The 26,091-nt window shown below is 52.9% G+C and overlaps 1 protein-coding gene across 6 annotated transcripts in view; it reads right to left on the bottom strand.

Moving 5' to 3' along the window:
- Positions 1 to 26,091, bottom strand: part of CUX1 (cut like homeobox 1) — a 365,770-nt gene that overhangs the window by 182,172 nt on the left and 157,507 nt on the right. For all 6 annotated transcript variants that reach the window (XM_042970907.1, XM_042970910.1, XM_042970909.1 and 3 more), the window contains one exon: positions 16,884 to 16,931. In XM_042970907.1, the coding sequence (XP_042826841.1) occupies positions 16,884 to 16,931 (48 nt within the window). The remainder of the gene's footprint in view (positions 1 to 16,883; positions 16,932 to 26,091) is intronic.

Raw genomic sequence — 26,091 nt, 5'->3', positions numbered from 1 at the left:
AAATCTTTGTGACTTTCAGTACAATACCAAAAGTATAAACAACAAAAGAAAAACAGGTAAATTGGATTTCATCACATTTAAAACTTGTGTGCTTCAAAGGACGCTATCAGGAAAACGAAAGAACCCCCAGATTGGGATCCCAGAACATTTTTGCAAATCACGTATCTGACGAGGGATTAGTATAGAGAATAAATAAAGACCTCTTACAACGCAACAAAGAGACAAACAACTGAATTTAAAGATAGACAAAAGATCCGAACAGACATTTCTCCAAAGAAGATATGCAAATGGCCAATAAGCACATGAAAAGATGCACCACGTCCGTAGTCATTAGGGAAATGCAAATCAAAACCCCTAATTCAATGAGATACCACTTCATATCGATTAGGCTATAGAGGTAAGTGTTAGAGAGGATGGAGAGAAACTGGAACCCTCATACACCGGCGATGGAAATGTAAAATGAGGCACTCTGGAAAACACCCTGGCAATTCCTCAAACAGCTGAACACAGAGTTACCATATTATCCAGCAATTCCACTCCCGGGTACATATCCAAGAGAAAGGAAACCGTGAATCTGTGCAAAAAACTTGCGTATGAATGTTCACACCAGCATACTCACAACAGCCAAAAGGCGGCAGAAACCCAAATGGCCATCACATCAACCGACAATGGATTAAAAAAACATGGCGTATCGATACGATGGATTATCATTCAGCCATTAAAAGGAATGAAGCACTGACACAGGATACGACACGGATAAATCTTGAAACCGTGATGCTGGGTGAAAGGAGTCAGTCACAAAAGACCACACAGTGTATGGTTTCATTTAAGTGAAATGTTGAGAGGGGTCAACCCCTGCAGAGACAGAAAGGCAGTCAATTCGTGGTTGCCTGGGTCGGGGGAGGATGGGGAGTGTAAATGGGTATAGGGTTTCTTTTCTCGGGTGATGGAAATGTTCTGGAATCAGGCGGTGGTGATGGCGGCACAACTTGGGAGAATATCCTAACCACCATTTAATTTCAAAAAGAAAATAAAAATAGAAATGACAGAAAGTGTAAGAATGCAGTGAAAAGTAGGTCTCCTTCCCATGCACATCCACCTTCACCCAGCTGCCTGGCTGACAGGCGGAGACCATCTTGTGCATCTTTCCAGAAATATTTTACGCATTTACAAGCATCTGTATACACACGTCGTCGTCCCTTTCAAAAAAAGGCAAACGGTAGGATATTACAGATCCTGTTCTGTACCTCGTGTTGTGAACACTTACGGAAGAGAAGAGTGAACTTCCTCGTGGTGGGAGGGCCGGGGCTTAGTGGGGAAGGGGAGCCTGCACAGAGGCAGGGTGTGCTGCCTTCCAGAAAAGTCGGGGTGCTGCTGTGCCCGTAGCCAGGGCAGCTGGGAGGCAGGGCCTGGGGGCTAAGCCAGGGCCCCCGGTCCTATGCTGTAAGGTTGGGGACGGCAATCAGGAGGTGACCCGAAGTGATCACTCTGGATGGGAAGGCAACTCTGAGGGAAAGAGAAGAAGGAAGCCGAAGAGGGGGATGAGGGCGGCGCCTGGGTGGCTCAGCTGGTCCGGTGAGTTCGAACCACCCGTGTATGAACCACCCGAGTCGGGCTTTGCTCTGACAGCACGGAACCTGCTTGGGATTCCATCTCCCTCCCTCTCTTCCCCCTCCCTGCTCAGTCTCATCTGTTTCATAGACAGACAGACAGACAGACAGACAGATACACAGACAGGCGGCCAAAATGAACGAATGAACGAACAAGAGCAGTGGGGGAGGCCGAATTCCCAGGGTCTCGTGGCAGAAGTGGGTCTCTCAGAGATCTGTGGCCAGGGTGACTGGCGGCTGGCCGAGGAGATGCTCTCTCCTTCCACTCCCTCCTCTCTCCAAGGGCTGCGCTCAGAGTCCGCAGGCTTCAGCGGAACGCCTTCTCCAGGTTACTCTCCCTTCCCACTAGGGGGCTCAGCTAGCGTGAGCTTCCGGGTGGGCCCGACTCGACTCTTACCCCCTTTCTCCTGCCACTCTGGGTCCTCACGATGGCAGCGGATGAGGCCGAGGAACAGCCAGGAGGGGAGCTGGGCGCTCACTGGGCTACTTGGCCGGGTTGCCTTTTCCTGGCTGGCAGCTTGGAAGGCTCTGGAAGTTGCAGTTACGTGAAACACTGGTCCATGCCCCCTTCCGTGGCGGTGAGTGGAATGAGTATCTGCCTGAGTCCAAACACCTGGGTTCCAACCTGTAACCCTGTTCAGGCCACTCGCGACCCCGACGATTGTGGCGACGCTTGTCTGTGCAGGTGGCTAACAAGCGTGTGGCTGATGTTCACTGCAGGGGTGGGCTCCCGCCATCCGGGAATACTTGCTAGAGATGGTGTTTAGTGACAAGCAGGTGGCACATGGCTGGCCATAACGAGGCTCCAGGGAGCCACAGATCCCAGGACAGGTGGGACCAAGAGACGGTGACAGGGGAGGCGTCAAGGGCATGGAGCTGGGGGCGATGGGTGGGGCACAGACCTCACTCCCGGGAACCTACTCTGCTCCTCAAGTTCACGGCCATCCTCCCGTCCTGTCGCTCTGGTTGGCGATAACGTCGCTAAGCACAAGGTCGTGGGTAAGGCTGTGCGAGATCGTGGAAATGGGAACTTACAGACGTAAAATGTTGTGCAAATGATTACCAGCGAAGGGAGCAGCAGCACGACCGTAATAGACCGAGGGAGAGATGGCATGTGGGCAAACTCGTCTGAGCTCTCAGCCAGTATCAGCATCTCTCAGCCCCTCCGGGGGCCCCGCACACACCTTCACAGTCCTCCTTTGGACCATCTGGTCCTTGGTGTCAGTTTCATTTAAGAAATTACTGCATTAAATTGATGGAACATTAGTAAAACCTAATTAACATCCAGATTGAGTTTTTCTAAGAAAGAGAGCTCTGCAGAAAATAAAATACCCTAATAATTTAAATTCCACAGTATTCAAATAAATACTATATGACTATTACAAGTTGGATAACTTTAGTCCAGAAAAAATAAATTAGACAATACTACTTCTAATCATCATTCGAAGCTATTTTCCCCAATCCTTCACGTTTATCACATGAGGAAAGAGGCAGTGAGAGGGCCACTGACATGGTGAAAGTCAAGGTCATGGTAAGTCAGGCCTCAAACCCAGGCCTTGTAACTCTGGGCCCTTATCTTCATATCACAGCTGCCTCTTGGTATCACATGGTTCCCCGCAAAGTTCTGGAAGTGTAAGCAGACAGAACGGGGTCTCTTTTATGGACAGAGAATACTTCTGATTTATACACTGAGGGTGTTAACTCTCCATCCCTCCATCCATCCATCCACTTACTCATCCATCCATCTACCCACCCATCCGTCCATCCACTTGCTCATCTATCCATCCAACTCACACATCCACCCATGTATCTACCCACCCATCTATCCATCCACCCGCCTACCCATCCATCCATCCACTTGCTCATCCATCCATCCATCCATCCATCCATCCATCCATCCATCCAGTTGCTCATCTATCCATCCACACATCCATCTACTTGCTCATCCATCCATCCACCCATCCATCCACTTGTTTGCCCATCCATCCATCCATCCATCCATCCATCCATCCATCCATCCAACCATCCAACCATCTACTTGCTCATCCATCCATCCATCCACACGCTCATCCATCCACATGCTCATCTATATATCCAACTCACACATCCACCCATGTATCTACCCACCCATCCATCCATCCATCCACTTGCTCATCCATCCATCCATCCACCCACCCACCCATCCATTCACCCACCCCCACCCATCCCTCATTTACTATCTCCCATCTGAGGACACAGATCCTGCTCAGCTATTAAGCACCATGAAAGCAGCTTAATTACCTACAACTAGAGACCACAGTCTAGGTCAGGTCCAGACTGGCACAGAGTAGGTGTTCAGTAAATACTAACTGAATGAAAGAATAAATGAGTAAACCCTGACCTCTGGAAGCTTAGTCTGGAAGGAGAGACTGATATAAAGAGTGTGACATGAGTCAGTGTGACCAGGGTCATCTCCCGGCTGCGAACAGAGTGGTGGAGCAGCCGAGGAGGTGGCCTCTGCCAAGGTGACCCCCACTCAGCTGGCAACACGATCACTCTGGTGGCTCCATCAGCAGGGGCTCCCTGACACAGAGCCTGTCTTCCCAGCTGTCGAGGAGCAGAAGGGCAGTGGGCGAGTCCTGGGGCTCCCTCTGGGTACAGCACATGGGACCTCGAATTCTTGACCTGTGACCCTCTGGTCTCTAGAGGCTCTGGAGCCAACACAGCACTTTCCTCTCTTATTCTAGAGCTCTTTGCCTCCTTGCCCCATGTCAACTCAGTTCATCTGAGTTCAGCCAGTGCTTCCTGGGGCCCCGCCGCGTGCCAGGCTCGGGGAGACCGGAACCTCCGTGTCCTTCTCCGGGAGCAGGGTCTGCCGGTGAACCCTGCAGGGGGACCCCGAGTTCGGGGCAGGGGGGTACTGCCTTGGGGCCTCCGGCAGAGGCAGATGAGAGCCGAGGAGGGCCCACCGCACGCGGGTCCGCGCCGGAAACATCCAAGAGCTCTACTGACGGTTACCGAGAGGATGTTAAAAATAATTATCCACTGAAAATATTAGATTTGCTCTGGATTGTTCATTACATACAATGGCTTAATAGGACTTTTATTGAATAGCTGCAGAGCTCTGGGCCGAAATCAATTTGCCATACACTCGGAGTTTTGATGTATGCTGTTGACTTCCACAACGCAGAGCAATTTGTAATAGCTTTGGCTCACTGTTGTTTTCAAAGCTCCTGCTACATCACAAGCATTTATGTCTGACCACAAAATTACATTTATTCAACAGAAAGCAGCTCCGGGTCTTTAAGAGGTTAACTTCTGGAGTGCTTGGCTGCGGTCCAGCCCCGTCGGAGGGGCGGCCCTGGCGCAGAGGCCCACGCGGTGGCGGCAGCGCCGGGCGGGCGGCCGTGATTAATGGACTGCTGAGTGCGCCCCTTTCCACATGCACACGGCTCGCTCCCCTGCTTCCATAGATCACGGGCTTAGCCTCAACGTATCTGACTGAAATTGAATTTGGCTTCTCTCTCAACCGTTCATTTCCTATGTTAGGCAAGGTTATATCCTTTTCTGCATGAGCAGAAGCAAACCAGCTGCAGCTTCGGAGGGGAAAATGTGTTTTCAATTAGGAAGCTGGCCCGAATATCGAACCACAGCCCTACCGCTCCCCTAATTGAGCCGTCACGGAGGGAGCCTCCAGGAAGACACCGTGTGCACCCGGTCTTCGGACCGCGCCGTGAGGTCATTAAAACACTGTCGCCGTCACCACCGTGGCCACAACTACCAACGCACGTGAAAAGGCCTACAAGTCCGACGATGGCCGCGTGGGGTGAGAAAAAAGGTCCCCCCCGGGGAAAGCGGACAGCCGGCGCCTGCCAGTGTCCTCGGGGGTGCCCGGTCTGCTCCACACTCACCTGTCCGGGACACGGGGTCCCAACTCACAGACGGCCCTGCAGTCTCCCCGGGGGGAGAAGCAGCCTTGCTGCTCCTGTGGGTCACTCAGGAACCTGGCAGGGAGCCTGGCACACAGCACTCGAGGAGTACTCAGTAACAGGGGAAGGACGGCTCGGTAAGGCCAGGAAGAGGGTACGAAGTCGAAGAGAAGGAAAAAGCTAGAAGCTCACGCTGGAACGGCAGGAAGAGGAACGAAGGAGGCAGACGCTCAGGTCTTTAAGGAGGGACATGGTGTTTCTAGGTGAGGAACGGCGGAAGGTTCCAATAGCCGAGGCCGTGACTTGAGGAGAAGGTCAGAGGCGGGAAACCACAGGGGCATGCTCAGGGACGGTAGGCGGACCAGTCTGGCCGGAGCAGAAGCCACGGACCGAAAGCCCGGAAAGACTGCAAGCTGAATCACGGAGCCCCCTCCCCGCCAGTCTCAGGTGCTGGAGCGGGCAGCGCCACAGAGCGTAACCTGGAGAGGAGGCACCCGCGCAGGGAACCCAGCCCAGTGGGCAGCCGCGCGGGAGAACCACGCGTGGACTCTGTCCAATTCCAGCTTCTCGGGCCCTGCCCCGGGCAGCTGAACCAGAACCTCAGGGTGGGAGGAGCCCGGGGAGCAGAATTTCTGGGAACACGTGGGTGATTCTCACGCGGCCCTGTTGGCCCCTCTGAGGACCCGCCTGGGGAACCAGAGTCCGGTCCAACTTTCTGACACAGTCCCGCCCATGGCACTCAGTGCAGCCCTTGCTAAGTGTAGGCATGACGGGGCCCCGAAGGATGAATGGGTAAGAGCTGACCGCCTCCCTGACCTTGGTCCTCTGGCCCTGTTTGAACACTCTTAGCGACAGGAAACTCACTACCTTAGAGGAGTGCTCATTCCATTTCTGAGTGGCTCTACCTGCTGACAAATGTCCTCTTCTATTCTGCTGATGACGGTCAACCCAAGGGTTAGTCCGCTGAGTCATACTGGACTTCAGAGCTACGGGGCTTCTCGCCGACCATCTCGCTCACCCGCTCATTTTACAGATGAGCGAAGTCAGGCGGAAGGAGGCCTGAGCTGCCCGAGGTTTACGGGAGAGTGAGCGGCAGAGCCCGGGGCCAACTCCCAGGTCCTTCCAAGTCCCTGGGAAATGTTCTTTGGAATAAAGTCCTTGGACGTTCTGGCTTTATTTAGACATGGCCTTTAGATCTAAAAGCTTAAGTATGTAACAGGGCCACAGACACGGGCTACAGAACATCCTCAAAACTCTTAGTTCCTCTTAACGAATTCATAGAATATTTACCCACCGTTAATCCATTTCAGCTACTGGTGGATGGCAAATGGTTCCCAAGGGTGTTCGGGGGCCTCCGAGTGCTCTGGCCTTCCTCCCTCCCTCGTCCCCTCAGCCGTCCGGGCACCGGGAGCACCGCCCCTGCTCGGCCTGCTCTGCCTCACGCTCCTCTCCCAGCCCCGAGCTCGTTGCCATCTGACATCACTCCTCGTCTTTATTACGCTTCCCTTCCCCGGAACGTGGGCTTCGAGGTAGCAGGGGCCTTGTCAACTGTATCCAGGGTTATATCCTTGGCTCCCGGATGGCCCCGAGCTGTACATACTCAGAGGGTTTCACTGCACGAAGAAATAAACAGGTATCAGAGAGATGGTGTGGAGTTTCACACGGCCCGGCCGCGGCTCTGAGTACTGTCGGTAGGTCACGCACACAGTGGGCCTTCGGGAGGACGGCAAGTTTCAAAAGATGAGTCTGGCCGTCTGTGTGGGCCATGGAGCAGGGGACACAGGCGTGAAGCCCCCGCCTTCAGTCAACCAGGGCCCCCCACTCCTCCCAGGAGTACAGATCAAGTTGTGGCAAAGCGTCTGCACGCGGGGGTATTTACGTACGTGTGAGGCACAGCACGGCGGGCAGAATCCACACAGGAGGGGCTGGTCAGAAGAGGGGGGCCCGGAGGGATACTTGCAAAGCACGTTACGCGGCACCAACGCCCGAGGTCCTTATCAAAGACCGGGGAGGGTGACTGAGATGATGGAGGGCAGGTGCCCCCTCCCTGTTCCCCGAGCAGTATCGGACGGTACCAACGTGGGTCTCAGCCCTGCCGTGACCACCCGTGCGACTCTGGGTGGGTACTTTTCCTCTCTGGGTGTAGCTTTGCCATCTGAGAAATAAGCATAGTGCTGCCCCCTGGCCCTCACCCATCTAGTGGACACCTACTGCATGCTCGCTAGGGCCAGGCAGTGGGTCTACGAGGCCACGCGGACACAGAAAGTCTGGAGAGAGTGGTGGACACAGACAAACCCACGAAGACAACGAGAAAAGCACTCCGGACAAAGGGACAAGGTGCTACAAGAGGAAGAGTGAGAACACCCTGGTTTGGACGGGCAGGCAGGGACCTCTTGATGGCATGACACCTGAAGAAAGCACCAAAAAGCGAGTAAGACGGGGCTGGGTGGAGGGCAGGACGCAGCCAGGCCAGGCACCCTGAAGGCTGAGGTCGGGGTTCCGTGCTTGCCTCAAGGGCAGTGGAGCCACGGAAGGGCAGTGAGCAGGAAGGGACCCGCTCCTGGCTGATGCGTGGAGCTAAGGTGGGGGTGGAGCGGGCAGGGGCCGGAACAGAGACCAGGGGTCTCAGTGGCAAACGATGGCTTTGGACGCGCTGTGGGGAGTAGGGCTGGTAAGATGTGGGCAGACGAGGACGGCGGGAGGAAGGATGGCGAGTGGGGCGGACGGGAGGGAGCGGGTGTCCTAGATTTCCAGCCGAGGCTGCCGAGCGGACCGCGGAGCCCTTGCTGAGAAGGGAAAGGAGGCAGCCGGAGACCCCAGCAGGTACGGGAGCTGGAGACGGGAGGGCTGTGGGCGAAGAGTCCTTTCCGGTGGAATACCTAAGGGGTAATATGCAAGAGGCAGTCTCGTGAGCCTGGAACACAAAGGAGAAGACCGAGTTAGAGACAGACGTGTGAGCTTCCAGCAGACGGGTCCCGGGAGATCGCACAGCACAGGACGCCGTCATTCAGAGGTCTGAATGCAGAGGAGCTGCCCAAGAAGACTAAAAATCAATAGGCAGAGAAGTAGACGGAAAGTCTGGAAGGCATGATATCGTGGGATGTCAAAAGGGAACACATGGAGAGGAGCTGCCGGGAGGCCTGAATGTCCCTGACATGAGAGAGCCGAGGACCACAGGGGTCAAGGGAGAGGGGGCAGACGCCAGACCGGGGTGGGTCCGAGAGTAATGGGCACACGGGGGTGGAGACAGCTCTCTGGAGAAGCCTGGCCAACAAGGCTGGGAGACAGGGGCGCCAGGAGTTGGTAAGCGTCTGACTCTCGATTTCAGCTCTGGTCGTGATGTCACGGTTTGCGAGCGTTTGAGCCCCGCGTCGGCCTTCGCACCAACAGTGCGGAGCCCGCTTGAGATGCTCCCTCTCTCTGTGCCCCATCCCCACTCGCACTCTCTCTGTCTCTCTCAATATAAATAAACTTTAAAGGAAAATTGAAAGAAGAAAAAAGAAGGCGGCAGCTTGGGGACAAGGGAGGCACTTGCCCACTCACTCTGTCTCAAGATGGAACATACTGGTGCTTACAGAATGCAGATGAGCAGAGACTGAAGACCCAGGACAGGGGTCCCCGCAGGGCTGTGGCTCCTGTGAGGGCAAGAGAGGAGGGTTCCAGAGCCCACGTGGAGGGACCGGTATTTGAGGAAGGGGCAGAGCCTTTCCGGTGCCGTGTAGACGGCGTGAGCACGTGCTTGGAAAGCACTTAGCACACAGCACTTGACTTGCTTGGTGTCCCACAAACGTCATTGCGAACACCATTCACAACTGTGCTTTCCCCCTGGCCCTCCCAGGTGCACGGCCTCCCCAGAAGCACCCACTTGCCGGGAGAGGAAAATTTATCATGGACAAAACGCAAAGGGGAGGGAAGATACTTGGTTCCTCCCGTGCAAAACTATAATCACGCAGCCACCGCCTTCTAAGGGCGATTATTTCTTCTGCAAAGAAACAGCTCATGCTTACAAAAGAATACATCGGGTATAATTAACAAAACGAGCACCTGGGAGTAGGGACGCTTCCGTGACCTTTGAAACTTCGCCTGTGCCTCGCTATGATAACCTCTATTCTGAATTTCCTGTTTAACTCTTCCTTTACGGTTTCACTATATCATAAAGGGACACACGTACCCCTAAACAACGTCAGCGCGGTAGTGCGCGTTTTCACGTCGTGAACTTTCTCTTGCTACGCTGTATTCCATCGTATGAATGTACCGTGCTTGACGTAATTCTTTCTACTGCTGATGGAAAGTGGGCTGTGTCTGCTTGCTTACTCATTTCCAACACTCCTGAACTTGCTTCCTGGGGCCCACGTTTCAGCTTATTTAGGACATATTCTTAGGAGTGGAACTGCTGTGTCAAGGTGAACGTGCTTCTTAAGCTTTAGTATCTGATGCCAGACTGGTCTCCAGAATGGCTACACAATTTACACTCCTATCTTGAGTTTTGGAGTTTGGCCAACCTGGCAGATAGGAGGAAGCTGCGATGAAATCGTTTGAATTTGCGTTTTTCTGCTCATAAGGCTGGGTATCTTTTCATATACTTAGTGACCGTTCTGATTTTCCCCTCTGAGGATGCCGTTCGTGGCTTTTGTCCCCTTTTCCTATGTCTTTTTCTTATTAATGGGCAAAATTTTTAAATATTTTTTGAATATTAATCCTTTGTTACCTAAGTGTGTGGCAACTGTCTCCTCCGGGTTTGTGACTCGCGGCCAAAGATCCCTCCCCCCTCCCCCCACCCATGACCTATTCAGTCTGGCCCTGGGGAGCACTGTTCATGTCAGAGACATTCGGTCTTTACGTAAGTCTGAATCTTTATTACAAGTTTCCAACAGATACTGTAAAATGTCTTCAGAAAGGTGGAGCATTTTCCTACACAGTTTGTGGGTTCGAGCCCCCCATCCGGCTCTGTGCTGACAGCTCAGAGCCTGGAGCCTGCTTCAGATTCCGTGTCTCCTTCTCTCTCTGCCCCTCCCCCACCTTCGCTCAAAAATAAACAAACATTAAAAAAAAAAAAAACCAAACTTATACGTTAAAATGTTAATGCGGTTAAATGTAACAATTTCTTCCTTTATGGTTTCTTATTTAAGAAATCCTCCCCAACCCAAAGTCATCATTATCTATATTTTCTTCTAAAAGGCTTAAAGTGTTGCCTTAAGTCTTCACCTGTATTTTGTGTTTGCATATGGTGTGAGGTCATGGATCCAATCTCACTTAATTGCAAAAAGGTAACCAATTATTGGGGGAACCATTACTGAGAAATCCACCCTTACCTCACCGATCTACAGTCCCATCTCTGCAATACTCGTGGCTTCTATGGGTGATGTCTGTTCCTGATCTTTTATTTTGTCCCATTACTGTATTTATATTTATCCCTGTGCCCATCACTGTAGCTTTCATCATCATCTGGCAGGGCAAAGCCTCCATTTTGCTCTGCTCTTTTTTAAATGTTTATTGATTTTTGAGAGAGAGAGAGAGAGAGAAGGAGGGGGGCAGGGAGACAGGGAGACAGAGGATCTGAAGCAGGCTCCATGCTGACGGTAGAGTCCGATGCTGGGCTCAAGCTCACAAACCATGAGATCACGACCTGAGCTGAAACATCAGATGCTTAACCGACTGGGCCACCAAGGTGTCCCATCTTGTTCTTATTTAATACGACCTTCACCATTACTGACCGCTTGCTCTTGCTTTATCACTTCTGGAATCAGTTTTTCAAGTTTTCTGAAAAGTACTATTGGAATTTTGATTGGAATGACAATGACTCCCTCTAATCGACTTGAGGGAAATTGATTATCTTTAACAATAGTGGGAATTTCTATCCTTGAATACTTTCTCTCTCTCTCTCTCCATTTAAGTCCTCTTTAATGTCTTTCATGTTAAATAAATGATCTATTTTTCTCCAGGAAGAGTTAGTTCCTATGCATTATTAGCTTTACTTCTAGGTACGCTTTATTTTTTGTTGCTAACTCTAGTTGTGTCGTTTCTCAGTCTGCTGTCCATGTAGAAGTATGTCATTTCTTTTGCATATTGATTTTGTATCTAGCAACCTTGTTTAATAATTGAGGCTCACTTGGAAACTGACAGTTTTGTTCCTTCTCTGACAATACTTGATCTCTTTCTTGCCTACCCTGCTAGCTAAGACTTCCAGGACAATGTTAAACAAAAGCAGTAACAGTACACATTCTTTTCTTGCTCCTGATTTTTAAGGGATTTTTTTTACTATCACAGAACATAATGATCGACATAGGCTTTTAGCAAATACTTTTCCCCAGATTAAAGACGTTCTCCTCTATATCAGTTGGCTGGTAGTTTTGTTTTGTTTTGTTTTGAAATCATGAATGGATGCTGAATTTTATCAAATTCTTTTCCTAGAACTATTATGATAATTTTTTCTTTAATCTGCTAATGACATTAATATACACTAATACATTTTTCTAATGTTAAACCAAACAGCATTCTTGACATACATGGAACTTGACGGATTCCATTTGTGAATACTCTTTTAAGGACTTCTGGATATCTATTCATAAATACGACTGACTTTGGATTTTCTTTTCTTGTACTATTCTTTACCGGTTTGGGTATCAAGGTGACACTAGCTTCGCAAAAAGAGTTAGGGAGTGTTCTTTCTTTTTTTATTTTCTAAAGGAGCCCGTGAAAGATTAGAATGTGTCTGTTTCATGGATGATGGACAGAACACTCCCTAAAAGCACCCATACCTGATGGGAATACTTCTGTAATCGTTACAAGGCTACTCAGGGTTTCTACTTCTTCTTTAATCAGCTTTAGTGCATTCCGGTATTCCGGAAATGTGTCCATGTTGTCTAGGTTTTAAAATGTTATTGGCATGAAATTGACTGTAATATTCCCTCACTATCTTTTTAATCTCTGCTGCAGCTGCAACATTATCCCTATTTCCATTACTAACATTTTCTTTCTTGATTTAGGAAGAAAGGTGGGTTGTCTATTTAGTAGCCTCTTCAAAGAACCAGTTTTGGGGCTGTTTCTCTCTTCGGTCTTTTTATTACTATTATTGTTATTATTATATTTTTATTATTATTTATATTTGTTATTTCCTTCTTCCTGTTTCGAGTTTATTCTGTTGTACTTCTCTAACTTTTTAAGCTAGATGCTGAGCTCACAGAGTTTCAGTCTTTCATTTCCTTTCTGATACAAGCACCTAAGTTATTTCCTAAGAGGATTTTCTTCTCTGAGAACACCTGGCTTAAGCATCCAGCTCCCCGACGGCCAAGAGGAGTAGGCTCTAAGGCCACTCCTTCCCAGCTCAACCTTTTATACCAGGACCCCGGTCAGGGAGCGAAGCACGGAGAGGGGGAGACAAGTTACAAGACTTAGCACTTTCCTAGAGAGTGGGTCACTTTACTGAAGGGACTGTCTAAATTACTAGATTAAGATAAGTCTTAAATTGGATCGACCATCTAGGTTATTCCCCTTCCCCACACTGATCTGTTGGCCAGGCTCGTGAAACACACAAACTTAGGTATAGCAATCAATCAGTCAATCAGTCAGTCAAATTTCAGGGAGTGAAATGTGAAGACTTTGTTATAATAACTCTGAGTGACCATTACGACCCATAGTATTCCCTACTATTCAACCAGCTGTATAAATACAGTTATTTACTAGTTTCTTTTTTCTTTTCTTTTCTTTAAGTTTATTCATTCATTTTGAGAGAGAGAGAGAGAGAACACACTGGGGAGAGGCAGGGCAGGGCAGAGAGAGAGAGAAGGAGAGAGAATCCCAAGGAGACTCTCTGCTGTCAGTGCAGAGCCCAATGTGGGGCTCGATCCCACAAACTGTGAGATCATGACCTGAGCTGAAATCAAGAGTCAGGTGCTTAACTGACTGAGCCACCCAGGCGCCCCTCATTTCTTTTAAAGGTGTGTTCCAAGCAGACTTTCTGGCGTACCTTTTTCCTTATTAATACAACACAACCCGACGAGAGGATGGAGGCAGAATGTTTTAAAAACCACCTCCAGAGGAACCTTACTGCTCCCATCATCTATTCTGTAGCCATTGTTGAGAGCCTCAAGACTTTTGAGCTTCTGCTGTGCCCGGTGCTGGGAAACAACGGCCAACAAGCCCAGGCACAGTGGTTGCCCTCACACGTTTTACAGGCTAAAGAGGACGAGGGACAAAGGGACAGGCGGTGCTCAGGCATGACGACAAATGTGTCGAAGCCATGCGCGTGCAATGGGAACACGTGTAGAAGGGGCGTGGCCTATCATTTGGGGCTCAGGGGACACCTTCCTTGAGGAAGGGGCGCCCAAGCTGAAGGAGCCAGGTAAGGAAGCGGTTCTGCCTGTGCCAAGGCCCGGGGGCCGGCGAGGATGCCCCAAACACCAGGGCCTGACAGAAATTCAGAATGGCGTGTATCCAGCGATAGGGGTTAGGAGTGAGAAGAGTCTAGAAAGGCAAGCGGCCGCCCAAGCATGCGGGTCTCCTCCGCCTGGAAGGTGCCTGGATTTACACGGAGGACCACCAGGAAACACTGAAGGGGGTGACGGTCCTCTGGCCAGGCTAACGTCTCTCAGGACAGTCTGACACACCGCGGACACATGAATGTCCAGTTGTCCGAACACTTTATCTCGTTCTTTGGTATTTTTCTTTCGGGGACCTCCACCAGCAAAGTGATCTACACAAATTCGAAGGCAAAGAACGTGTTCTCACCAACACCATATGCTGTTCCAGGGGAAACTCTAGCACTGGGGGATACACTCCAAGAATATATCCAATAAATAAAATCGCGTGCAACGGACACTGACAAAGGATACGAAAGCAATCCTCTGATTAGAGAGGGCAGCTTTGTAGAAACACAGGCCGAATGGATCCTGCTTCATTGGGGCACCAAGGCTTGCTGCCTTCTGGCCTTACTCGTCGGAAAACCGACCCTGTACATGTGGTCCCCGTCTGCAGCTGCCCTCTGCTAGGAGAGTTCTTTCTTCAGAAACAAGTAGCATTTAGCCCTTTCTACTCAAATGAGCTTACTAGAAAGCACAGATTATTTCACATAAACAGAGCAATTAGCAGAGGCTTGGTAAATATTAGCGGTGCTATAAAAATATTTATTTTTCCAATAGCCTTTTAAAAAATAGGCAGATAAGAAATCTGGATGTCTCTCAGGCATTTCAAAATTAATATATCCAGAACCACAGCCATTACCCCATTCAGAATGTGGGGCAATCTATAATAAGTGTGTTAAATTCTCTTTAAAAAAAATTTTTTTTAATGTTTATTTTATTTTTGAGTGAGAGAGAGAGAGAGAGACCATGCGAGCGAGCGCAGGCAGGAGGGGGTAGGGGCAGAGAGAGAGGAAGACACAGAATCCGAAGCAGGCTCCAGGCTCTGAGCTGTCGGCACAGAGCCCGACACGGGGCTCAAACTCACAAACCGTGAGATCATGACCTGAGCTGAAGTTGGATGCTTAACCAACTGAGCCACCCGGGTGACCCAAATGTGTTAAATTCTTAAAAATGACAGGGTGTAGAGGCAGTGTTTTATATTAAAAGAGAGATGTGTGTGTGTGTGTACGTATATATACGTGGATGTATACATATACGTACACACACACACACACACACACGCATATACATATACATACATACACCCACCCATCCCCAAATCCAATGCATGAACCTGACTGAACCCCAGTTCAAGGGCAGGGCAGTTATAAAAGACACTTTGGGAATAACTGGGAGATAGATTTGGGACCAAATATTAAGTATCGTGGCGCGTTACTTTCCCGGGTGAGATACTCAGGGTTACTGTGGTATTACCGGGGAACCTGACTTTTAGGAGACACAAGCATGGACGTGTTTGGGGGCACAGAGCGGCGCCACCTCAAAAGGGCAGGGGGAGCAAACGTGGCAAAACGGCAGCAGGCGGCGAGGCTGGGTAGAGGGCGTATGCGTGCCCGTCACGCTAGCCTCTCCGCTTTTAGGCGGATTGGAAATTTTTCAGAAAGAAGGAAAAACAAGCAAACACCCCCAAAACGGCACCCTGAGCTGCCGCGGCTGCAGAAATACTAAGCCACCGGGCCTCACGAAAGCCGCTGAACAGGGAAAAGAGATCAGATCAATGTGGGCAGGTGTAAGGTGACGGTCTCGCTCAGAAAACGAGGCTCGGAGACGCAGTTCTGAGGAAAGGCAGTTCGTGTCCTTCCGGCCCTGGGACAGTGACAGCCTCTGAGCCTCGGGGGGCCGAGCGCGGGAGGGCTTCCTGCGGCAGGAGACGGTGAGCAGAGAAGGGCCCTCTGCTGCGTCCCTCCCGAAACCTTCGGCGTTGCCAACGGTGCCCGCTGCTTCCTGCACGGCTCCCCTGCCCTCTGCGGTCACCTGGAGAATCTGCCAAAGGGCAGCCCCCGCCCCCTCCTCCGGAGCCCCGGGCCCAGGACGCCGGCCTCCTTCGCTGCGGGGCCGAGAAGGCCCGCCCTGAACCTGCCGTCTCACTTGCGCGGGTCCGGCCCCCTCCCCACGTTCTCTGGGCATCGGGAAGTGGCCAAACACTAGAATCCCACGATCCTACCAATCTGGGTTCTCTGGAGGGCTCTGAAAAAGTCTTGTCCCCTCTCCTCAGTATTACCACTGCTGCCATCGTTCCAACGGGAGAGGCGAAGAGCTGGGAACGGGTAACTCCGCAACCATCCCAAAATTCCCGGTGTTCTCAAACTCGCCGGGACCACACCAAGGGCCACGAAGGAGCCGGAGCGTCACCCACCTCGACCGCTCACGTCTCCAAGGGCTGTCCGCCATCTTGCCAGACGGCGCGCTCCCCGTCTGGAAGGACCCGACAGAGAGCTCTTGCTTCTGCTGAGCCCAAACGGACTCCTCGTGGCTGTTGCCAGCCTCAAGCGAGTGAAGATCCCTCTTCCCTCAGTAGCTGGGCGCGAAGGCACCGGCCTGCCCCACTGCATCCGCCCCCCACACAGGAGGCCTCCCGGCGGCTGCAGCCCCAGGCTAACTCCGGCAACCGGCGAGCCTGAGGACGTGCGGGCTCCCAGGGGCCGCGGTGTGGACAAACTCAGTCCACCGTGGGAAGTGCAAGCGCGCAGGCCGCCTCGCCCCTGGATCCGCCACAGCTCCTTCCATTGCGGACACGGCTTCGCTTTCCACGCGGGCTTTAATGGAGGACCCAGTGGAAACATCACACCGGGAAGCACAAAATCCACATGACATGGAGTTAGTGCGGCTGGGAAGGTTCCATCTGGGCAAGCCCCTTCTGTCAATGGCATTTACTTAATGAGAATGAAAAGAAAGCACGATGAACTAGGAAGGGTGGCTCAGGGTATAAAATAAACATAAATGCTTACCTCCCCCTGGAAGCTCTTCAGCAGCGGCGCTACCTGCTTGCGCAAATCCTGGAGCGGGAGGGGCGCGTCAGGAAACAGGCATCGGAGAAGGAAAGAGAAGGGAAACATTCGTTAAGTCCTCCTATCAAAACAGCTTTGAATTCAGTGATGACTGCCATTAGATAAAGCCATGTTGGTCCCTCCCCTGTCCGTTTCCTTCGTTCGGACAACATAAATCACGCCGACTGGCGCTCTGTCGTTTAAATGAACTTCCTCGAGAATACCATCAGATTTTATTTCTACCCCGTCCAGGTTATACGCACCTCGCCCCCCAACGCGCTAGGGACGCAAGTTTTTGCTCGTATCGGTCTGAGGTGACCTGCTTAGCATAAAACAGGAGTTACGGTGTAGATTGGACTGAAAAGGTGTCTGAAAAGGATCTGGGGTCCCCATGTCGCATTTTAGCTGTTGCCTTAGGGCGCTGTCACTCACTAGGAGGTACATCTGTTTGGAAGCCATGTCTGACACGGTCAGTGGAAATTTCATCCCAAGCCACCAGTCCACATTTTAAGACGATGGAACAGCCCAGAGGGAAGTCGGTATGAGTCTCCTTGAGAAGATTCTCTTTGAAATGAAATAACTGGCTGAGGCACAACGTAGCGATTATCGTCAACACTACTGTATCGTAAACTTCAAAGCTGCGGGGAGACTAGATCTGAACTGTTCTCAACGCAACAAGGAAATGACAATCACGCGATGTGATAAAGGCTCACACTGTTACAGCAACGACGGGGCAAAATACAAACGTGCCGAACCAACACACCGGACGCCTCCGACTCCCACGACGTCGTGTCAATTGTACCGACAAGTCAATGACGTGAGGCACGGACATCTGAGGCGTTCACTGAGCACGACCTACGCGCCAGATCGGATTTAGTAAGTCTGGACCAAAGCCAGGTATCCGCGTACTTCCGGGTTCCGGGCCTTAAGCACACGCCAACGGACACTGACTAGACCGGTGAGGACTGGACATGTGCCAACCAATCCAGAACACAAGAAGGCAAAGCATTCTGTCAGGAGCCCCGGGGAAGGGGGGCGGTGGGAAACACAGAGGAAGGGTCAGTTCAGATTAAGGGAGGTGAGGAGTGGTTTCACAGAGGAAGTGGCGTCCGAGCCGGGAAGGCAGGCAGGATCTTTGTAGGTCAGCTGTCCATGTGCCCGTCTGGGCTCTCGCCACCTCTAAACCGCTGAGCCGGGCCGTTGTCGAACCTACGGGCGCTACCAAGCAAAGGAAGGGTCTGGATGTCTGTCCACAGCTCCTAGGTCAGAACCACGTCCGGAAGACGGAAGGCAGAAGGCGGGGGCCCTGATTCCAAATTCTGGCCCCGCCACTCACCATCCACGGGAGCTCTGGATCCCAGTTCGCCTCCCAAAGCTCAGTTTTCTCAGCTCCACATGCTCAAGGGTCACGATGTCCTCCCCGAAGAGGGGATCAAGTGTAATCGTGTAATCCACATGGGTAGTATTGGTCCTGACACATGGCAAGTACTTAATAGTATGAACAACTTTTTATTGTTATGAGTAACATCGCCATTACCATTCAAGGAAAAGGTTTCTAGCAAATTTAAAAAAAGTTATTTATTTATTTATTTTTAAAATTGATTTTATTTACTTTTGAGAGACAGAGTACGAGGAAGAGAGGGGGACACAGAATCCGAAGCAGGCTCCAGCTCCGAGCTGTCAGCACAGAGCCTGACACGGAGCTCGAACCCACAAATTGCGAGATCGTGACCCGAGCCGAGGTCGGTCGCTTAACTGACTGAGCCACCCGGGCGCCCCTCTAGCAAATTTAGAGTTAATCCTAAATCGATCGGAGTGCACAGAAGACAGCCTTTTCTGGCATCGGGATTTTCAAGCATCACTTGAAGGTGGATGAGGAGGGACTTCACGGACCCCGGAAGGGGTGGGGGCTGAGCGCCCGGCCTCTCCTGCTCTGGGGTGCTGGGATGGTCTAAGTAGCCCGGCCCTGGGCCTGCTCGCCCCCCCGAGGTGAGCCGTCCTTGTCAGCTGCACGTCTGGCACCTGCTCGCTCTTTCAGCGACTGACTGACAGCGTTTTGTGCTCCTTTAGCCAGGCACCTGAGCCAAAGGGCCCTTCGGTCGTAAGCTCGAACCCACCTCACTCACTCGCCGAGCCGAGCACTATTAGCAAGCACGGCTCCGGGTATTTTGTGCTCCAGTGTCCTCGGTGGTTTTCCTCTGGACCAGGGCCCCTACCCGTCCTGGGTCGCGAGGCCTTCCGAGAATCTGAGGAAAGCGAGCGATGCTTCCCTCAGGGGTACTGTCCGGCAAATCACCCCACCGTGGCCTTCCTAAAGCCTCCCTCCAGAACCCAGGTTGGGACCCTGAGGACCCCTTGCTCCCACCTGAACTGTCACTTAAAGCAACTGAATTTAAAAATTCAGTTCCTCGGTGGCAGGAGCTGCCTTTCAAGTGCTCGGCAGCCACGGGAGGCTGGCGGCCATCGTGCCAGATGCCAGACGCGGAGCACCTCCCTCGCTGCAGAGTCGGCCATGAGACGGGGCTGTACCATCGGCTCTGGGCCAGACACAGCTAACCCACGTTATTCTGGATTGTAACCCCGCCAAGGTATCTGATCAAGAAGTATCCAGTTTCCCTTTTAATTATACGTCTTCCTCTAAGTTGCATTCCTACGGGTGACGCCAGTATTTCCGTGGAGAAGTCCGTGCTTTCGCTCCTCCCCAGGACACGGGCGGAGCGCTCCCGAAGGCCGCCGTCCACGGCGTGCCCCTGCCACAGGCTGGGGGACCTTTCCGCCACCTGCCGAATTCCTCAGCATCCAAAGACCCTGATCCTTTGCAAATGCAGCCCGCTCATGTGGAGGTGGAAATGCATCATCTCCCGTGTTTTTGCGCCAAGTTCGACGACCAAAACCAATCAGACTCTTCACCAGGCTCTTCCTAAATAAATAAGGCCATCTGTGCTAGGCCCGCTATCAGCCCCCAGGGACGCCCACGTCCTGATCCCCGGGACCTGTGGCTCTATTAGGCTACATGGTAAAAGGAACTCTGCAGATGGCAGTTGGGGGCCCTGAGTCTGGGAGACGTGCCTGGATCCCAAGCGAGCCGGAGGCAGGAGGGAGGAAGGAGGGCGAGAGCCCGAGAGCGTGTGACGGTGAAAGCGGGGGTCAGAATGACAGGGGTGGACGCCAAGAGGCGCAGGCGGCCCGGGAAGCTGCAGGCGCCTAGAGAATGATTCTCCCTGGAGCTTCTTTTATTTATTTTTTTAATGTTTATTTATTTTTGAGACAGAGAGAGACATAGCATGAGCAGGGAAGGGGCAGAGAGAGAGGGAGACACAGAATCAGAGGCAGACTCCAGGCTCTGACCGTCAGCACAGAGGCCAACGCGGGGCTCGAAATCACGAACCGCGAGATCATGACCTGAGCCGAAGTCCGACGCTTAACCGACTGAGCCACCCAGGCGCCCCTCCCTGGAGCTTCTGAGAGAATACAGCTCTGCCAACACCTGGCTTCAGCCCCGTGGCACCAGTGTTGGCCTTCTGATCCCCGGCACTGTTGGATGAGGAGTTTCTGATGTTTTGAACCAGCAGGTCCGCGGTGCAGCCACAGGAGACCCTACTACGACACTGTCTCACTTAGCCCCTGTCCCTCTCGGGAGGACGCAGCACAGAGGACGAAAAGGGCGAGGAACGAGGGGAGATCACCTCTGGGTCCCGAGCAGGGTCAGGGGTAAAAGCCTATGTTGCGACCGCGAGGAACGAGCCACGCTTCTTTGGCAGAAACCCGCGACCACGGGTAATGACGCAGAGGTCTGGGGTGGAGGCGGGGAGAGCCCCGGGACTCTGGGCTGGCCCCCTTCCCTCCCCCCGCCTCCCCGAGGCCGGGCCAGGCAGGCAGGACGGGCGCCCGGCACCGCTCTGGTGACAGGCTGCAGACACAGGAGGATGGCAAGAGCGTGTCTGTTGCTGGTTTTCTAAAAAAGCCGACTTCGAGGACGGTGACGGGCTAATGAGGTGCGGCTATAGTCTATGGTGTTCTCGCCGGGCAGCCTGGCACTAGGGTGCGCATCCCAGAGGGTAAAGACCTGGCGAACTTTCCCGAGGCGGCACCGGCACGGTTCACGGCACGCAAGCTCCGCTTTCACACGCGCGTGGCGAGTCCCCCTCTCCGAGGCCACAGAGCCACGCGAACCTACTATGTACAAGCAAGATGTAAACAGCTCGAGGACGGGAACTCAGCGTGATGCCCATCTCACGACCACTGCAGGGACAGCCCTTGGCTTTCCAGGGAGCTATGGCTGAGCCCCCGCCCCACCGGCAGGTAGTCGGGGGGCTCTGGGGGCAGGCGGCGGGCCTGCCTTGCCGGTCCGACGGCCAGAGGCACCTGCTGGGCCTCGGACTCTGGAGAGGGGACACCTAAGGCTTTCAACGGGTCTAGATCTGGGCCTGCAGAACCAAGGCAGCCAGGCCCCGGTGTCCGTCACAGGATGTGTTTCCTGTCGCTTCCCACTGGGAGTCTGTAAGGGCAGGAGCGATCCTGTTCCTTCCGGACCGAGGGCTGCTTGAGGGCAGGGAATGGGTTGTAGTCCTTCCCACAGTCCCACATCCTGCACCTCCAGCACCCGAGCGGGGCTGGATGATATTTTGCCAGGGAAGTCTACGCGTGGGACGCTTCAAAACTCCAGAGGTTGGGGCGCCTGGGTGGCTTAGTCAGTTAAGAGTCCGACTCTTGATTTTGGCTCGGGTCACGACCTCACAGTTCACAAGATTGCGCCCACGGTCAGTGCAGAGCCTGCTTGGGATTCTCTCCCCCCCCCCTCCCCCCCCCGGCCCTGCTCACGTTCGCTCTCTCCAAGTAAATAAATAAATAACAAAACAAAACAAAGGGTGGACTGAGGAAGCCGGTCACATTCAGGGGTCAGTCCCACTCCCTGGGGGTACAGGGGGAGGGCGGCGGGTGCGGCCCGGCCTGATGCACACGGTGCCCTCTGCAGCCCACGGCCTGGTTGCGGCCCAGAGAGCAGACGTGATGTCAGGTTCCACTTCCAGGAGCACTGATCTCAGTCTCCTGTGTGTACGGCAGGGGCCCGGCACACAGGCGGGACTCGAAAGACACGGGGTGGGTGCAAGTGAGAGAGAGACAGAGAGACAGAGAGACAGAGAGAGAGAGAGAGAGAGAGCGAGCGAGCGGCTGAACGCCCCGTCTGAGCGCATCAAGACCCGGGCGCGTGAGGGGGGCCTGCCGCGGGGCCCGGTCCACAGTCCAGGCCAGCACCACCACCGCCAAAATCCGGATGCCAACCTCCTAGGTGACTTAGAACTCTCCAAAGCCATGTTGAAAACGCAAAAAGAACCAGATGAAATGAATATCTCCCCAATATTTTCATTTCCTGCCCCATCAATATAGAAGTTATTAACAGAGAACAGATACTTCCGGTACTAAGCTTTTGACATCTGGGGGGCATTTTACGCCTCGGCACATCTCTCTTTGGACTGGCCGCATGTCAAGTGCCACCCCCCCCAACCCCCATCTCATGGAGCAGCCCAGGGCCGATTCACAAATCGGGGGTCTCCTGGGAGAGAGGCTCGGGGCTAGCCAGCTCTCCCTCTCTCAGCCGGTCGGAGGCAGAAGTGAAAGAACAGGAATGAGAGAAGCAGGAGGAGAGCGGGGAGAGCAGAGGTCAGGAGGAGGCGGTTCCAAGAGGGAGAAGGTGCTCGCTTCTATCAAACGGCATCACAGACGTGAGGCTCGCGGAAAGCTCTGGATGTGGCCGCCAGGGAGGTCCCGGGAATGCCGAGCGCCCCCTGAATGGAGTTGGGGGTAGAAGCCAACCTATGAGGGGCTGAGGGGCTGGGGCTCTGAGCTCTCAGGAGAGAGGTGGGAAGGGGTGGGGGGAGCAGGTCTCGGGCAGAGTTGACAACAGTTCTCACTGAGCATGCCCTACGCACCGAGCGCTGCGGCAGGGACCTCAGACGTGCTAGGGTCACCGCTGTCCGCAACAGTCCTGCCGACAGAAGGGACGGACCTCAGGACACCTGAGGCTCAGCAGGGGAGGAGCACTTGTCCGACGTGGCACAGCCAGAAAGGAGGACGTGACCCCAGCTCTCCAAGGCCCGTGCCACGGCGAGATTTTGTACAGGAGTCAATCGCCTTGACCAGGTGTGGGCACAGGGATGACATCTCGGGGCCACCTGGACGGGGATATGGAGTCGGGGACTCATCTGTCACTCGAGTCTTATAATGGGCCCAAACTCTGAGGGGAAATGGTAAAACTGGACGGGGTCAGAGAATGTAAAAGGTGGCGGGGCCGAGGCATCTGGCACCACTGTGGAGGACAGAAGAGGCAGGGAGAGAGGGTGAGGGCACAGAGGCCTTGGTGCAGGGTCCGGATGGTACAAGACCCGGGCACCCTGGAGTCGAACCCACAGAACGGCGCCTCTTACCAGGCTTGCCTCAGTCTACCCCACACCCCGCCGACCCGGGTCTGGGCCTGCCTCACGAAAACACCAGCTGTGAGAAGTAGAGGAGGTGACCGAAGTATTCCTGAGTTCCGGCGCTGCATTCTGGGAAGGCAAAGAGAGCCGAGCCTCCCATCGTGACCGTAAAGGAAGTAAACTCATCTCCACTGTCCCTGCTATAAGCAACCCGCTGTAGTCTCGCAATTATTCCTCCGGGAACAGTCCCGTCGCGTGACAGACTTGCTTAAAGAACCTCTTAAGGTGTTAAAGCTGGATGTGTGTGTCAGCACTTACACGTGTACATATGTTTCAACAGCTCTAGAGAGGGGCGCCCGGGTGGCTCAGTCGGTTAAGTGTCCAGCTCCCGATTTTGGCTCAGGTCACCATCTCACGGTCCGTGAGTTCGAGCCCCGCGTCGGGCTCTGTGCTGACAGCTCAGAGCCTGGAGCCTGTTTCGGATTCTGTGTCTCCCTCTCTCTCTGCCCCTCCCCTGTTCATGCTCTGTCTCTCTCTGTCTCAAAAATAAATAAACGTTAAAAAAAAATTAAAAAAAAAAAAGAAAACCTTAATAATTTAGGGGTACCCACTTAACCCAGTGACAGGCTTTGCAGTGCGGTTTTCAATTCGCTTTGATCCTGTACCATTTATTGAGCAAAAAGCAGCAGACATCTTAACGCACAGAGCGACGTCCTCGAGACTGTTACTATCGATGTCTGTTGGCAAAGCCAGAAAGGCGCATTTCAACCTTCTCTCCCCTGCGTTCATTCCAAATAATAAGCAATGTTTATCGAGAGACGCTTCTAGGCGGAAAGGATTTCCGTTGTTCTCCACACCACGGATTCGCAGCTCATGTTTTAGATCGGAAAGCTGAATGGTGCAATGCGACTGAGGAAACTTTCTGGGTCATGACGATCCTTGGAGAAAATCGTTCTGATTTAAAAGCCCCAAACAAAACGAAACAAGACCACCACGTGGCACTCAGCGGCCCCACTTGTGAGCTACAAGTGGAAGACGTCCCCAAACGCAGCGTGTGGCGCTGGCTTTCTGCCCATTCAGGGCACTTGGATAGTTTCTGGAAGGCTCTGTTCCCACTTCGGGGCCTGGTATTTGCTCTACCGTTCCCAGGGCCGGGCTTATCACAGAATCTCGTACCACAGATTCGGCACTGGTGGCCACCAAGGTCTACCTCTGTGTCCAGGAAAAGAATGGTGCCCAGGACACGGCTGTTTAGGCATTGAAGGACAAGCAGGTGAACAGGGACAGCCTGGCTGTCGCGGCTGAACGAAAAGAGGCTGTGAATCACAGACACATCTTCCGTCATAAAACGGTGTCTATTTTCAAAATATCGTATGGTCCTGATTTCTCAGGATGTTTTACTCAATTGCACAATGTCCCTTTCGCTTCGGCTCCGCGGTGTTAACTCACGTGTACTTCTGCGAAATGACACCGTAACACTCACAGCTGTCTAGCTGCGTCCCTCAGAGGTACCTCATCCTCTATGGTGGTGGCCCAGGAGTGGGTCCTGTCTTCTCTGGGGACAGCACGGCCTTCCCAGGAGTACTGGGCAGGGGGGCAGGGGGGGACAGTGGAGGCGCTGGGCCAGGTCGCCTCTGAAAGGCTCGACCAGGGCTGTCACAGGATCTGTCGGGGACCCAGCCGGCGGCAGCAGTGGCTACCCTTGGGCGACTGTTTCAGAACCACCTTGGCCCAGGGCCACTCTCCATGCTCCCCTCTCCACTCAGTTCACATTTTTAGAAGATTTTTAACGTTTTTTTTTATTTTTGAGAGAGACAGAGAAAGAAACAAGTGTGAGCGGGGAAGGAGAAGAGAGAGGGAGACACAGAATCCAGAGCGGGCTCCAGGCTCCGAGCTGTCAGCAGAGAGCCCGACGCGGGGCTCCAACCCACGGACCGCGAGATCATGACCTGAGCCGAAGTCAGATGCTTAATCGACTAAGCCACCCAGGCTCCCCCGTTTCAGTTCACATTTTGCTGGCTGTGTTTGGATGGTGAAAGGTGGGAGGGGAATAACCCCTGCTAGAGGCCAGGCTAAAGTAGGAGACTGGCTTGCACTGAAAACCCTCGAAATGCTTATGTATGCATCAGCTGAATGCATGTCACACACCCACCTGAGGCTGAAAAAGTGATCTCCAAATGAGTTTACTCACCCCCCGTTTCCCCCTTCCTACTCAGGCCTCCAAGGGAGAAAATACTCATTTGAAGACGTTTTAGGTATATATTCAGTATATGGCGGAATAAAACGTAGTATTGTCATAAAATGTAGTATCGTCACACGTAAGATGTACCACGATTTTATGCCGCATCCAGGAAAAGGTGTTGCTTATAAAACCGAAGTCACTGGGGCGCCAGGTGGCTCAGTCGGTTAAGTATCCGACTTCAGCTCAGGTTGCGATCTTGGCAGTCTGTGACTTGGGGCTCCGCGCTGGGCTCTGTGCTGACAGCTCAGAGCCTGGAGCCCGCTTCGGATTCTGGGTCTCCCTCTCTCTCTGCCCCTCCCCTCACTCACGCTGAGAATGAGAAAGGACAAGTGTGCCGGTCGTTGGCACAGAGGGACGACGGCGCACCGGGGTTCACGGTACTCCTCACCCTATCTTGTGTATGTTTGAAACAGAAAGTGTTTTTAGATTTCACTCTGAGAGACACCAAGCCTTCAGCTGACTGATCCCAGGGAACAGGCAGGGGGAGATTCATGAGGTTGGGGGGGGGGGG

The sequence above is a fragment of the Panthera tigris genome, chromosome E3 (genome assembly GCF_018350195.1).
Source record: "Panthera tigris isolate Pti1 chromosome E3, P.tigris_Pti1_mat1.1, whole genome shotgun sequence".
NCBI classification, from domain to species: Eukaryota; Metazoa; Chordata; class Mammalia; order Carnivora; family Felidae; genus Panthera; species Panthera tigris.
The sequence above is the reverse complement of the archived record's forward strand: the minus strand, read 5'-3'. Positions and strand labels throughout refer to the sequence as shown.